This window comes from Saccharomycopsis crataegensis (genome assembly GCF_037102585.1).
Source record: "Saccharomycopsis crataegensis DNA, jcf7180000000085, whole genome shotgun sequence".
Classification (NCBI taxonomy): Eukaryota; Fungi; Ascomycota; class Saccharomycetes; order Ascoideales; family Saccharomycopsidaceae; genus Saccharomycopsis; species Saccharomycopsis crataegensis.
In genome coordinates, this window is record NW_027043830.1 from 599,394 (window position 1) to 614,009 (window position 14,616).

The 14,616-nt window shown below is 37.5% G+C and overlaps 7 protein-coding genes across 7 annotated transcripts; 5 read left to right on the forward strand and 2 right to left on the reverse strand. All coding sequences in view use genetic code 12, as the record gives it.

Moving 5' to 3' along the window:
* Window positions 1–112: 112 nt before the first annotated feature.
* On the forward strand, window positions 113–742 carry COA1 (Coa1p; the record flags this gene model as incomplete). The annotated part of the gene is made up of 1 exon (XM_064998592.1): window positions 113–742. The coding sequence occupies one exon, from the start codon at window positions 113–115 to the stop codon at window positions 740–742; it is 630 nt and encodes a 209-aa protein (XP_064854664.1).
* Window positions 743–970: 228 nt separating this feature from the next.
* Window positions 971–2,083, reverse strand: APN1 (DNA-(apurinic or apyrimidinic site) lyase APN1; the record flags this gene model as incomplete). Its single annotated transcript, XM_064998593.1, has 1 exon — window positions 971–2,083. One exon carries the CDS (start codon window positions 2,081–2,083, stop codon window positions 971–973), a length of 1,113 nt encoding a protein of 370 aa, XP_064854665.1.
* Window positions 2,084–2,668: 585 nt separating this feature from the next.
* Window positions 2,669–3,781, forward strand: DASC09_049950 (uncharacterized protein; the record flags this gene model as incomplete). The annotated part of the gene is made up of 1 exon (XM_064998594.1): window positions 2,669–3,781. The coding sequence occupies one exon, from the start codon at window positions 2,669–2,671 to the stop codon at window positions 3,779–3,781; it is 1,113 nt and encodes a 370-aa protein (XP_064854666.1).
* Window positions 3,782–5,472: 1,691 nt separating this feature from the next.
* On the reverse strand, window positions 5,473–6,966 carry DASC09_049960 (uncharacterized protein; the record flags this gene model as incomplete). The annotated part of the gene is made up of 1 exon (XM_064998595.1): window positions 5,473–6,966. The coding sequence occupies one exon, from the start codon at window positions 6,964–6,966 to the stop codon at window positions 5,473–5,475; it is 1,494 nt and encodes a 497-aa protein (XP_064854667.1).
* A 2,813-nt stretch (window positions 6,967–9,779) lies between these two features.
* ATG44 (mitofissin) lies at window positions 9,780–10,197 on the forward strand (the record flags this gene model as incomplete). The annotated part of the gene is made up of 3 exons (XM_064998596.1): window positions 9,780–9,788; window positions 9,872–9,954; window positions 10,068–10,197. The coding sequence occupies 3 exons, from the start codon at window positions 9,780–9,782 to the stop codon at window positions 10,195–10,197; spliced, it is 222 nt and encodes a 73-aa protein (XP_064854668.1).
* Window positions 10,198–11,260: 1,063 nt separating this feature from the next.
* On the forward strand, window positions 11,261–12,211 carry DASC09_049980 (uncharacterized protein; the record flags this gene model as incomplete). The annotated part of the gene is made up of 1 exon (XM_064998597.1): window positions 11,261–12,211. The coding sequence occupies one exon, from the start codon at window positions 11,261–11,263 to the stop codon at window positions 12,209–12,211; it is 951 nt and encodes a 316-aa protein (XP_064854669.1).
* An 874-nt stretch (window positions 12,212–13,085) lies between these two features.
* RPD3 (histone deacetylase RPD3) lies at window positions 13,086–14,519 on the forward strand (the record flags this gene model as incomplete). The annotated part of the gene is made up of 1 exon (XM_064998598.1): window positions 13,086–14,519. The coding sequence occupies one exon, from the start codon at window positions 13,086–13,088 to the stop codon at window positions 14,517–14,519; it is 1,434 nt and encodes a 477-aa protein (XP_064854670.1).
* Window positions 14,520–14,616: the final 97 nt, after the last annotated feature.

A 14,616-nucleotide genomic window follows, 5' to 3' on the forward strand; every position in this document is an offset into this window, starting at 1 on the left:
CGAAAATTTCCCACGCTGTGAAAAATTCACATCTCTGAAGTCGATATCACCAATATATATATACATATATATATATATATATAGCCATAATTTACAAGTACCGCTACCAAAGATGTTGAGATCGATCTTGAAAAGCCCTTTGGTGAGATCCTCACCTATGGCCAGAGGTGGTGTTGCTGCCGCCTTTCGCGCCCCAATAACTGCCACCACAAAGGCACTTACCGCTCCCCCAGCAAGATGGCAATCAACAGCCGCTCCTGTTACTCAAAATATATTCAGAGAAGACCACCAACAGAAGCAGGTCAAGAAGCCAATGACCGTTAATACCGAATTACCAGACCCTTTGGCTGAAAAGCGCAAAGTGAGATTACAGTTTTGCTGTTTTGTCATCTGTGTGACCGTTGGGTTTTTCATGATTGTTAACTACGAGAAATTTTCTTCTCCAATTATTGGATCAACCATGCATTTCCTTAGAAGATCCGATAAAGTTAAAGAAGTTCTTGGAAAAAATATTGATTTCACATCAGCGTTCCCTTGGATCAGTGGTGAATTCAACCAAGTGAAGGGGAAAATCGACATTAGTTTTAAAATTAAGGGCGATAATGGGAAAATCGGAGTGGTCAAGCTCGTTGCCAATAGACCAAACAAGAGTGTTCCTTTGACTATTGATGAATGGTCGGTCACTGTTGATGATGTCAAATACGACCTTATCGACGACGACTCTGCTGAACTTGTCAATTGATTAAATACCTTTGATGTTATCCTCTCTCATATCTCCACGCTTCATTTATTTCTGTTCCCTACTTTTCATGTTCTACTAATGAACTATCCGATCTCATGATTATTTGTGTACATAGTAAATTATTTTTTTTTTTTTTTTTTTTTTTTATAATAATAATAATATAAAGAGAAGAGAACAATAAACCTCGGCTATACTTGACGAATCATTCGTTTTTGATTTGTAGAAACCCTAATTTTTTTTGAGAAACGAATCAATTCCACCTTTTTTTGCTCTTTTGGTTCCTTTTGCTGCTTTCTCCTTATCAGCCGCCCTTTTCACTTGCTTTTTTTCAAATTTCTTACTCTGCTCACTTCTTTCTTGAGACCCTTTGTTACTAAAATTTTGTTCCTTCTCTTTGAACTCTTCATCGTCATTCGTTTTGCCATTTAGCCATTCCAACAACTTGATTTCTTCACCATAATGTTCATCACCAACCCCAGTATTATAAGGAGTTTCCAAAATGATTGGAATATTTTTGAAAGCATCAAGTTTATTGTTTGCAAATATTCTAAATGCTTCCAATCCCAAAAATCCGAGCCCCAAATTTTGGTGCAAGTCTCTGTTAGAAAGCAATGGTCCTTTAGAATCATTTAAATGAATCCCTGACAAATATTTGTAACCGATAACTTCGTCAAAGTGTCCCCAGAATTCTTTGCAACTTTCTTCGGTTCTTAAATCATACCCCGCGGCAAACGAATGGCAGGTATCAATACAAACCCCAACCCTCAGCTTATCTTCGATCATTTCGATAACGTCCCTCAAATCTTCTAATTTGCAACCAACAACGTTATCACTAGCCATATTTTCAAGCACAATTTTCACAAATTCGGTTTCCTTGTGTACTTTATTGATATAACTTGCTAATTGTTTGAGTCCTTTTTCATGATCTCCACCTTTCAATACTGAGCCAGGATGTAAATTGTAATTGCCGATGCCGAGGGACTCACAACGTTTCAAATCATCAAGAAAAGTACGGTATGACTTCTCGTGGGCCTCACTGTTTGGATTACATAAGTTGATGAAGTATTGCCCGTGAGGTAAAATATCTTTCAATGGGTCGTAATTGTATTTTTTACAATTCTCTTTGAATTTTTCGATCTCTTCTGGTTTCAAAGCAGCAGCATCCCAACGACGAGGGTTTTTCAAAAACATGGCAAATGAATTGCATCCAATGTTATAAGCGTTGGTGACAGCATTGGATATCCCACCGGTGGTCAGTACGTGAGCCCCAAATTTGAGACCATTGGTGACAATTCTTTCAAACTTCTGGGATTCTTTCATGATTCTATTTGTAGCTGGCATTAAAATGGTAGTCGATAGAGGGAAGATCAACAAAAGACCAGAAACTTTTCATAACAGTGAGGCTGTAGTAGGGTTTTTTTTTGTTTTTTTCTTCTTCCCAAATACTTTTTTTTCCATGCATACATCATAATAATAATAACACACTGATAAGACAATATTTAGAGACGATATTGATAATCAACGACAATGAGTATTGATATTGGGTAAGGAGTAAGCAAATTATTCTATTATTTTCAAATTAACTACTCATATGTTGCGAAGTAGTCCCCGTTAATGTACGGTCCGTCTGCAAGGAAGGTGCTCTAAAGTTAGTAAGTAACCTACACCCATCACATCTCCTAAACTCTACACAGTGCCACCAATTACCATTTGTACACCTCCCAACCCAGTAATACTCTATTGGAAATACCTACCGTTGGTTATAATAATAACAGGTGAGAGAATCTGCCCTCATCCCATCTGGTTACCCGCACACTCTCAGGTGTTTTTTTATTTTTTTTTTTTAGGGTATTTTCGTTGAGGGGTCAGAAACTCCTCCTTCGTCCTTCTCATTCACCCCATAACGCCAAAGTATTCTGCCCCATAATGACAATGAAAACTCCGTACCAACACCAGCAATTCAAGTTCGACATCAAACCAACAGTTTCCAATGGCTTCCAAGACCTTCCTCCCGTTGCCCCACGCCGCACCAACGGAGAATACATCTCGCCACTTCATGATCTCTTGAACCTCGATGAAGTCAACTCCAGAGACACCAATGAATATTCCTTGATGCTTCGTTACGCAATCAAACCATGGTTGCAGTCCAGGCTCGCTCCTTTGGGAATAATGTTGGCGATCGAGAGATCAGACACTAAAAAAATCGTATTCCGTTGCCGCCACAAAACTCCAATAACCAGAAGTGAGGAAAATGGTGCCAATATGAATGGTGAAGACACTGAAGACGAAGCATCCAAGAATGTCGAAGGAAACTCGGTAGTTAAAAACATTAACGCCGTGAATTTGAATAATGCCACCGGTGTCAATGAGGCGGATATTTCTTCTGAACGTTCCACAAAATACAAATCTTGCTGTTTCAAGATACGGGCAAATTACTCTAAAAAAGCTGAAAAATGGAACATTTCCATTGTAAATGACAAGCACAACCATCCATTGATCCCTAACAAGGCATTCATGAACTCTGATATGCCTATTGATATCTCTCATACCAGAATTCCTAACTTTCCCCAGCCTCCGACTCAACCACTTCTCCAGCCACAGCAGCAGCAGCAACAACAACAACATCCACAACAACAACAACATCCACAACATCTCACCACCCATGATGTTTCGCAAATGCAAGCCCAACACGCCCAAAATCAACAGGCTTTGAACCAGTTGGGAGTAACTCCAAACTACTCGTTGATCGCCGCGCAACTTTACGAAGATCAAACTGTACATCACAATGCTGCCACTGCCGCAGACCATGAACAGCTCGAGAAGCTCGTTCAAAGGGCTGCTGCTGCCGATAAGCGCCTCAACGATAAATGTGGTGAGTTTATGAGATTGGCAAATGAAATTGTGATCGATCGTGTAGTGAAACGTGGATTGGATATAGAAAATGGAGTGCTTGAAGAAAATGATAAAATAAGAATTTTGGATGAAGCTTGCAAAGAAATCTATAAAGTATTGGAGAAAGAAAAAATCCCTTTTTGGTAGGTTCCTCACCGAACTGTTTGTTATTACTGTTGTATTTTTGCTTTTCTTCTTCTTCTTCTTTTTTTTTTTTTTCTTATGTTGTTTTCCATTTTGGGTTTCTTCATTTCTAATGCTTACGGTGTATAGTTTAATATGTTTACTCTTTATTTCGTCTTTGACGTGTTGTTTTTGGTGTGTCTTAATTTCTATTTTGTATCATTTTTTTTTTCTTTCCTTTCTTGTTTTCTTTTTCTTTTAAAAAAATTGTTGTATCCAATTATTCAATTAGCATTGATTTATCCCCGCTTATATTTGTTGTAAATGGCGTCAAACGTCATATCATGTTTCTGTCATTGGTTTACCACGCGGATTCCAGCAAATTGAAAAATATGTGGACAAATAAATCCGATCTGGAAAACAGTTATTCAGTAGATCAAAAAGTTAAAATTTGCAATATAAATTACGATGTCCGATTGCCTATTACATAAGTGTGTATACATGCATATTAGCCAGTTGGATTCAAGAACACCCCCATCATGCATAAGCTGGAGAAGCCAGATCTGATTTCCCTTCTTTACACACCGAGGCAACAAATCGAGGCAGATCCATAGGCTGTCATTGGAAAGATGTGTGTAACTTTTCAAGAAGATGGTTTAATAGAAGACTATTGTAAGGGGGTAACAAAAAAAAAAGGGAAAAAAAAAAAAAGAAAACGTCGCAATAAGAAGGTGGTGGGATAGCTACGGATAAAGTTGTTTAAAAAAATCATTGAAATCCAGCTAATTTTCGATGATTCCGAGCTCCTACAGTTTTTAGGAAAATAGTGTATTTGAATTGAGCAGAATCTCAAAATAAACAGCGACACCAAATCCAAAATAGCAGGCTAGATATTTCTCAGTAGCCCATGGTCCTGGTCTAATGATAGTGGGTGTATAACAGCTTTTCAGTTTCGTATGCAAAAGCTAAGAGGGATCGTAAATTAAACCTTACATCTAGACCCATGCCTCCTTATCATTATGATACATTTCATGATTATCACGTCTGATGCTACCACTATGTGCTCCAAATATAGAGAGAGAAAAAAAGTATAACTGGAAAAATGTGAACAAAAAAAAATCATATTGATAATTGAATAGAACAACAATGTAATATTACCAAACGAAAATCTATTATTGCTTAAGGGAGCAAAACAACCCAGTAAATGTAAAATATTAAGCGGAAAGTGCTTTGATGCAAATAAAAAAAAAAAAATGTGAGTTATGTACATATGTGGAATTCGGCGATGATACTCAGAGGATAGAATGGAGGTGATGAAGTATCAACATTCAACATATATGGGAGTCGAATGTGATGAGAGATTTTCAAACCCTATTGGAGTTGAAACCAAGCACGGGGATGTAGTTGTAAGAACAAGAAGTAAAAACGAATTGACCTAAATGTTTGTACACCAATAATAAAAGCAAAGACTGGTACCTAAAATCAAAAAAAAAAAAAATCAAAAAAAAACCCAATTAAAAAAACAAAACAAAAGAACAATCTAACTTCAAAAAGGAAATGAATCACTAGAGAACAAAAACACAGCATTGGTTGAGCTTTTTCTTTCTTTCTTTTTTTTTCTGTTTTTCTTTCGTTCTCTGCAAGACATTAGTTAATGGTCCGATGCAACCAAGTGCTGAAGGAAACCAAAAAAAAAAAATGATAATGCTGATGGATTAACCTTCAAATGGATTCCCACCAGTAGTTCCAGTGGTGTTACTAGCCACGCTTTGGCTATAATTGCTAGGTGGTGAGATTTTTTGGTCTTTAGAGACTTCAACATCAGGATACCCTTGCTCCATATTTATGTTTTCCTTTCCATAATCTAATTCACTAGCTTCGGCCTCACTTTCAAAATAGAACCCAGCGTCTCCAGATGGTTCAACATGGCCAGCACTATTATCCGTGGAGATACTATTGTTTCTGGTTTTAAGCATTGCTGGATGCCTTGGAGGCAAAAAATCATTAGAAGAATCGTTTGCATGACCAGAATGATAATTGTAGTTGACCATTTTAGACAATTTGGTATTACTGCCTTGCTTAGATGAATTGTCTGTGAATGATCCGTGGGAACCCAGTTTTCTCATTTCGACAGAAGCTAATGGAGATTTTCTATCGATAAGATGACTAGTTCTTGCACTTCCTGGGATAGGCATAGTGAAATCATGCAGCTCCCGGGCATTTTTCTTCAACGAGCGAATGAAGTATTGTTGATTTATTGAGTCCAGGGAGTTTTCTCCAACATTATTTTTGTTCAAACCACTATTAACTTTATCATTATGATCGTTATTGGCCTTAGAGTTTTGCGATCCGACATCTGAACTACTAGCATTCTCCTTTATAACACTACTCTTTGAATTTCCAATAAACGAGGTAGGTCTCTTGAAGATTGTTTTTGCTTTCAGCTGTTTCTTTGTACCGGAACTGCCATCGTCGGTATGCGATTCCGAGTTGGATTTACTGGATGATCTAGAGTCGTTAACACTATCACTTCTAACAACGGCAGGGGGAGGAGGTACTAGCACTTGCGAATCATCACTTGAGTTGCGTGCTTTGGTGGTTTCTGATCCTAGTACCGGTACAATACCCTCAAAATAATTTTGCAATAACTGTTCAGAATTACGCTTCACATGTGGTGGGAAAGTTCCATTGACTATAGTACTTGAAGAGCCGTTGCCAAAGTCTGAGTTGGAGCGGTTGACAAATGAAGGAGGAAGAGTATTTGAGTTGGGATTGGTGGCATTTGTAGATGATGAATAATCAGTTTCTGGAGTCAGTGCAGGTTTCAGTTCTTTGTTGCTATTGAGATTGAGACTATTAAGATTAATATCGTTCTGGCCTCTCATGGCTGGATGGTAGCTATAAGTTCTATAACGAGATTTTGATTTCTTCAAGTCGGCTGGAGCTTGAGGAACTGCGTCGACATTGTTTCCGTTGGTGGTATTGAAACCATGATTTTTTTCTAAAGGCGACTGAGGGCCGGCTAATTGTTGATAATTATCAAAAGTTAGATCGGCTTCCAAGTCAATATTCTCCAACTTATTTTGAATCATCTGATCGTCTTTTTTCATACTTTTGCGGGAGAAACTGTAAGCCAGAATGACAACTATCAACACAAAAGCAACAGGGATTGTCACGGCAAGAGCCACGGTTCCTGAGTCAGAAACCATTATTTGAAGTATTGATAGAAGATAAGGATAAACTTTTCAAGTGAATTAAACAAAACAAGAACAAAAAGTAAGATGAAAAAAAAAAAAATTCTTTTTGCTTCTCAATTTTTTGTATGGCGTGTTGTCTATCGAGTAAGTGATCGGCCAAAATGAACCCAAATTCGATGAGTCAAGATGATACTTAATCCGGTCTGGTAATGAAAAGACAGGAGTCCTTTTTTATAGTATTTGTTAGCGATCTTTTGAAAAGCACAGAGCTGTCCCAATTGATTTGTATGGAATGCTGATGACAATCAGTTGGTGGATGAGTCGGCGGTGCCAGCGGTTTTAAAAAAAAAAAAATGAGGAAATAAAGGAGAGATCTGGCAAACAGAAGGAAAAAGAATGGGAAGGGAAGAGAGGATTGATGAATGGTAAACAGAGTAATAAAATATAATCAACTATTATTTCAAGCTTGGTTGCTGCGGTTTTCTTCTTGGGGTAGATGATGAACACCAATATTTTTTTTCGCAAAATTTTTGTCGGACAAATTGATGGATCTTATGGGCATCCGTCGATCTAAAACAGGCCTTGAAAAAGTATGGATTGGGTGGGAACCCCTAAATCTAAAACAACCGACAGCACCCCGCGCGCCCTAAATTAAAAATACCCAATACAATAATCTGTGGGAGAGCTATCCTAATTCCGCACGGTGCCAGGAAATGCCTGGGAACTTGTGAGCCTCTAGGGCTTTTTAAAATTAGGATGGCGGGGCGATGCTAGATCCTTTATTTACCTATTGATGTTTTGGCACATTTTCCATTTGCACAAGCCCCCGTCTGATTGACGATGTTTATTGCTGTGTGTTATTAGGCAATAGTTTGTTGTGATAGATGCTTGCAGAAACATATAAATGCAGGCAGTTGCATATGTACCCACACCGCCTTCGTGGCGGTAACAACTCAAGAATCTCTCATACCAACTGTTGTGTGCTAAACACGAAAGCTTCTTTTTTGAACATCATTAGTGGACAACACAAATAGCAGATAGCTCCTCATCTACTCTATATATTCCTTAATTAAACAGAGAGAAGCAGTGATCTACCAAACTGTAAAAAGCTTCGTCTCAGTCTTTTTTAGTATATTTAAAAGCAAAGTAAAGTTATCACAATAGACACAAATATTGCCAAATGTCTTTGATTCATACAATATAATATCCATTTCTCATTTTTATTTGTCGTCGTGTGAAAGGCAGCTAAGAACAGTCACTGTGCTGACAATTACCATTCTCTATACACTCGGCGGATACATTGCTGATATTCAACTACAACAGCCCAGTCAGCTTTTTTCTCCACTGAGATCGTTAATTTCCTGTAGCCACCATAGTATGAATCACCAGCTTGTAACCTCTTCCAAGAATCATTATTGAATAAGGATATTCTTTTTCTAATTACCTCCTAATCGCCATGAAACCCAAGGGCCATAATTATTCCATCTTCCGCGTTCATATTTCTTTCGTCAATAATTGTAACATACCTATCTATATCCACAAAATATTTGGCTCGTTTGGAAGGAGATGTAGATCCCATTTCTTTAGCTAAATCATGCAAAATATTCCCAATTTTTGGAACCAATCCTCTGACCCCTCTCCATCAATGAGCTGAGCACTGGGCTTGTCTTCCAATTATTAGAAATCGTACAATCTTATTAAAAAATATTTGGTAATCTTTGGAGGCGAAGAAACCATTCAAAAAAAAACCTGCACCAGACATGACAGAATGTTCAGCAAAACTAGAATCTTTAGCTTCTCCACACAAGTTTAAATTACTGGTATTAATTGGTGGGTTTTTCTATATCGAACGTTACTGACCGATTTTTTTTCTCTTCGGAATTTCCAGTACTTTTGACTAGATGTTGAGAAAAAATTTGATTCTTCATCATTTTAGCATATGATTGATTGTTGCACATGTTCCAATTGGTAAAATTTCGGTTAGAAAGTTGATCATATCGTCAGCTGCTGGAAAAATTTGCCGATAGCAGGTCTTCTCCAATATTACCAAGTAATATATTCTCATATACTGAATTTGTGGGAAGTCTGCAATATTAAGGCATGCGAAAATTGGAAAAGAGAGAAATATCAAAAAAGGAAAGTAATTTATGGCTCCACTGTGTTGATATAAACCTAACTACGTCTAGCACACAAACCAGTATTCTCATTAATTAAATAACCTTCATCTTCAATACCTAAGCCAAGATTGAGGAAGCAGTACGAGACTATGTGAAGCCAGCTCACTGAAAGAAAAAACAAAAACGAAAAGGATCAATTAAATCCTGTCTGGATTACTTAATACTGCTAATGAAAGTCTAAAAAGGAATGTATGAAATATCAACAAACATCAACAGGTCGAAATACATTAAAATGTTAGAGGTTTAAAAACAGACAATACATGTACTATATGAGACACTTTATTTTTTACGCACTATAAGTTCATTCATAGAACTACCATTCTCTTGAATATTATTAAGATTAATCTCCATTTATGCGCCCACGGTGTTATTTACAGCTGCTTTAATTATTACACTTGTTACAACCGTGTACTTTAGTAACTATAGTAACTATAGTAACAACTAGTAACAACTAGATGAAAGTAGAAAGATGGTATACCATCTTTCTTTTAATGTTGTGCGCGATGGCTTACCCTGCTACCGACATCACAAGCAAAAACTGTCTCCTGTAGAGCCTTCCCTAAAAAACGGGGTTCTTTAACTGTCTATACCACCTTCAACTCAATATACCATAATACTAATAATATAATACAAAAAGAATAATCAAATATGCCATTTGTATGTACTTCTTAATCATCGGTATCGGTATACAGACTATTATATCCTCGGTATTCATAACTAACAATTTATATTTTTATCAGCTTGGGAGAGCTTTCCATATCAGTGTGGACCTTGTATTGGCATCAGCATTTCTTGCGGGCATCAAAAGATCAACTGGTTTAACGTGAGTACACTATATAAAGAATCTTTGTTCTTTTATATGTTCTTTTATTGTCGATATTTTTTTTTGTGTGTTGCAATGTGCAATTTCAGACCTGAGCTAACGCCACCATGCAGTCCAAACTTGGACCAATTCGATGACAACCTCATCAAGGAATACGGTGCCAAATACTTGAATGTCGGTGAATATGTTTTTGATGCTTCTGTCGGGTACTTCACTACCAGTACTTACTTCAAGAGAAAGTAGAATTATTGGTACATCAATCTGCATATCATCGTTGAATTGGATCCCGATCTGGATTCGCTATTTGAATGGTTGTGAATTATTTGCAATATTATATCAATAATAATAAAATCAAATTCAAAAAAAAAAACAAAAAACAGAATCAATCCTTATCTATTTAGCTCCAGATTTGATTTTATGAGCGGAAAACAGTTCATGTATTTATTTGTCTGATGCAATAGATAATGGATACCTTAATATTTTTAACATCAATTGTTGCCTTCTTCTACTGTGATGAGATGTTTTATTTTTCGTTTAGTTTGTTCCATGTTATAATTTTAGTATTTTCCCGCCCCCTATACTGCTAGTTCTTTGGCGGATGAATATTGTTCCAGAGCTGGTTATTTTAAACTACTTGTACATAGATAAATGCAAATTCTTTAATTCTATTTTCTGTGGCAAAATATGATCAGGAAAAAACTTTTCCTATAGTATAAGCTAACCTGTTGAATGAAACAGTTATTCTGCAGTAATTAAAGTCTTTATAGAATCCCCTATTAATTTCATGATGACCATTATTCCATCAATAATATGTGGTCCATTAGCAAAACTTCAGTCTTTCATATGTTATTGCACATCCTTCGGGTATGCATTTTTGTGATGGCTATCTAAGATATATCAGAACAAATTGCCTTGCTCCTATCTTTCTACTATAGATCAATCTATTTCTCTGAAATTGACTATTTGTATCCTTATATACACTACCATTTTCCACCGACTCCGTGAGTCCGGTGTTACCTATACTCCAATAGCTTATCCCATAATATAATATATTACCTGAAGTTCAGAAAAGATCCAAATAATAGGCTCTTTAATTCTAATTTAGATATTTTAAAGAATCAAGAGGAGTTAAGGGCATGGATGGAGATAAGAAGCATCAAGTTGTCCACCTTTGCATCCTAAAATCCAAACACCAATGGGCATCTGAATTATCATGATTTATTGCCTTTTTGGAACCATGGCTTTTCTTTTGTAATTTTAACAAATTCGACAAATTACGCCAATTGGTAAATATCTAACATCTACTATGACTGATCTCAATCCTTATTCAGCAAGCCTCAAATCTCCAAGTTTTGAAGGGAAAATCCATCATTTCACCTCAAGATTGGCGGCATTTGAATTTTCACCTACGAAAACTCCAAACACCCTCATCTTTATTGGGGGATTAACCGATGGTCTTCTTACAGTTCCTTACGTCCCATATCTTGCATCACAACTTCCATCAAACTGGTCGCTTTGCCAGACTCTTATCTCATCCTCTTACAATGGCTGGGGTACCGGGAGCTTGAAGCGCGATGCGGCAGAAATCGGGGAATTGGTCAAGTATTTGAGAGTCAATTGCAATAAGGAAAAAATTGTCATTATGGGCCATTCTACCGGTACTCAAGATGTGATTCAATATATCACCAAGTTTCTTCAAAGTTTAGATAATGATGTTGAGCTATATAATGTTGATGGTGGAATTCTACAAGCACCAGCCAGTGACCGTGAAGCTATTAGCATGCTGTTATCTTCTCAAGAAACAGAGGAAGCTATTTCTGAAGTACAGGCATTTGTTAAGGAAAATTCCAATGATGACAGCATTTTACTTCCTGATAAGTATGCCAAGATATGGTTTGGAACTCCTATCACCGCGTATCGTTTCTTAGCACTTACCGCTCCTTGTGGCGATGATGATTTCTTCACTAGCGATTTGCTTGACCTTCCTCATGATCATCCTAATTCCCCAGCGCAAACTTTCGGTAAAGTTAATCGTCCTCTTTTGATTTTACCCTCCGGAGACGATGAGTTTGTTGCTAAGTCGATTGACCAAGGTGAAAGAATGGAAAGATGGCAAAGCTTCATGGACGCCAAATTCAAGAGTAAGTACAGTGGTGTTTTGGAAGGAGCAAAACATGCCGTTGGTCCTGACAGCAAAGAAGGGGCACAAGACGAAGTCGCGAAGAGAGTGGTTGGATTTTTGAGTGAATTGATCTGAATATAGGTAGTGAAACAATACTAAAGCTTCATTCTTTTCTCTGTATAATGTTATTGGAAATCACGATACCAAATTTTGGGTACTTGTAAACGATTGGGGTGGAGGAGAGAGTATTTGAAAACTTTTAGATATTTTTTCACCAAAATCTTGTGAAACCAGTCAATCCGTAGCTTATAAAATGAACAGATCCCCCGGTAAGTGAGAAGGAGCCACGTTGCGAGCACTATTCACTAACCAATCTGACTAAAATGAGATCAAACATTTACAATCAATCAAAATTGGTTTTACCGTTACCTAACTTGTCAAAGGCAAAATAAATGCTCAAATGAAATGATGATCATAATACAAGCAATTAATCGGCATGAATAGCAAGCTCATCACCATGCTTATAAGAATAAACTGGCAAGATGAAAGTACCAAGATATTAGAATTTTACGAATGCGATAAACCTCAGTCGACTCCCATCGGCTATCTGTTCAAAACCACAAATATTAGTAGAAGTGCTTGTAACATTCCTTAAAATAGACACTTTTTCCTTATATTATTATTCCATCAATTCCTTGGTGGTTCTCGCAGATCTGATTTTGAGAGATGACCCACCGTGCCGGTACACTCCACACATACCCAACTACCCGGTCAGAGTTCTTTCTCTCGCCGCCTGCCTTTTTTTTTCTTCACCGAATTTTCTGTTTATGAAAAACCATAACAAACCACCTTAGCAAAAAACTGGACAAATCAACACCATTTACTCTTGGAATCGATTATCCTTTTTTTCTGTTCGTATCCTTCTTATCTTTCAGTACTCGACGAAAGTTAGTCATATTGACTGTGGTTCTTCTGCAAGGCCTACTAATTTCAGAAAGAAAGAAAGAAGATGGTGTATGAACTCAAACCGTTTGACCCAATCAAACCCATCCCCAACGAGAAGAAGCGTGTTGCTTACTTCTATGATGCCGATGTCGGTAATTACGCGTACGGTGCTGGACATCCTATGAAACCTCATCGTATAAGAATGGCCCACTCGTTGATCATGAACTATGGGCTTTACAAGAAGATGGAAATCTATCGTGCTAAGCCTGCCACCAGAGAGGAAATGTGCCAGTTCCACACCGATGAGTATATTGATTTCCTTGCGCGTGTGACGCCTGATAATTTGGAACTTTTCCAGAAAGAACAGGCGAAATTCAATGTCGGAGAAGATTGTCCTGTGTTTGATGGATTATTTGAATACTGTGGGATCAGTGGCGGGGGGTCCATGGAGGGGGCTGCTCGTTTGAACCGAGGTAAATGTGATGTGGCGATTAATTACGCTGGGGGGTTGCACCATGCGAAGAAATCTGAGGCCTCCGGGTTTTGCTATTTAAATGACATTGTGTTGGGTATCATTGAGCTATTAAGATACCACGCGCGTGTCTTGTACATTGATATTGATGTGCATCATGGGGACGGTGTGGAAGAAGCCTTTTATACCACTGACAGAGTTATGACCTGCTCTTTCCATAAATATGGGGAATTTTTCCCAGGGACAGGTGATATTAGAGATATCGGGGTTTCTAAAGGTAAGTACCATTCTGTCAATGTTCCATTAAGAGATGGTATTGATGATGCCACGTACAAGAGTTTGTTCGAGCTGGTGATAAAGCATGTTATTGATTGGTACCAACCATCGGCTATTGTTTTGCAATGTGGTGGGGATTCTTTATCTGGGGATAGATTAGGGTGTTTCAACTTATCCATGAATGGTCATGCAAATTGTGTCAATTATGTGAAATCTTTCAACTTGCCTCTCATGGTTGTTGGTGGTGGTGGGTACACTATGCGTAATGTGGCGCGTACCTGGGCTTATGAGACTGGTATTTTAAATAATGAGATTTTGGGTCCAGATTTACCTTATAATGACTACTACGAATATTATGGGCCAGATTACAAATTGGACGTCAGACCTTCCAATATGTTGAATGCTAATTCTCCAGAATACCTCGATAAATTGTTGACTCAATTGATCAAGAACTTGGAACACACAAAGCACGCTCCAAGTGTTCAAATGCACTATACCCCTAACGACCGTGAAGACTTGGGGGATGTGGAGGAAGACTCTGCAGAGGCTAAAGACACCAAAGGAGGATCACAATATGCTATAGACAATACTATTCAACAAGGAAATGAATTTTACGAAGATGATGATAAGGCTGAAGGCATAGGATCTAAAAATATCGAAAATCATGAAAATGGTGAACCAACTGTGGATATCAAAATGAAGGACAGCAGCAACGGCAAGATTAATATCGATTCGATATCGTCAACATGACTTTATTGAGATATATTCTGTATTATTTTCGATTTCTTTTTTTTTTTTTTTTTGATACTTTTTGATCAAATATTCTTCAATCTCTATCTGTACTCTA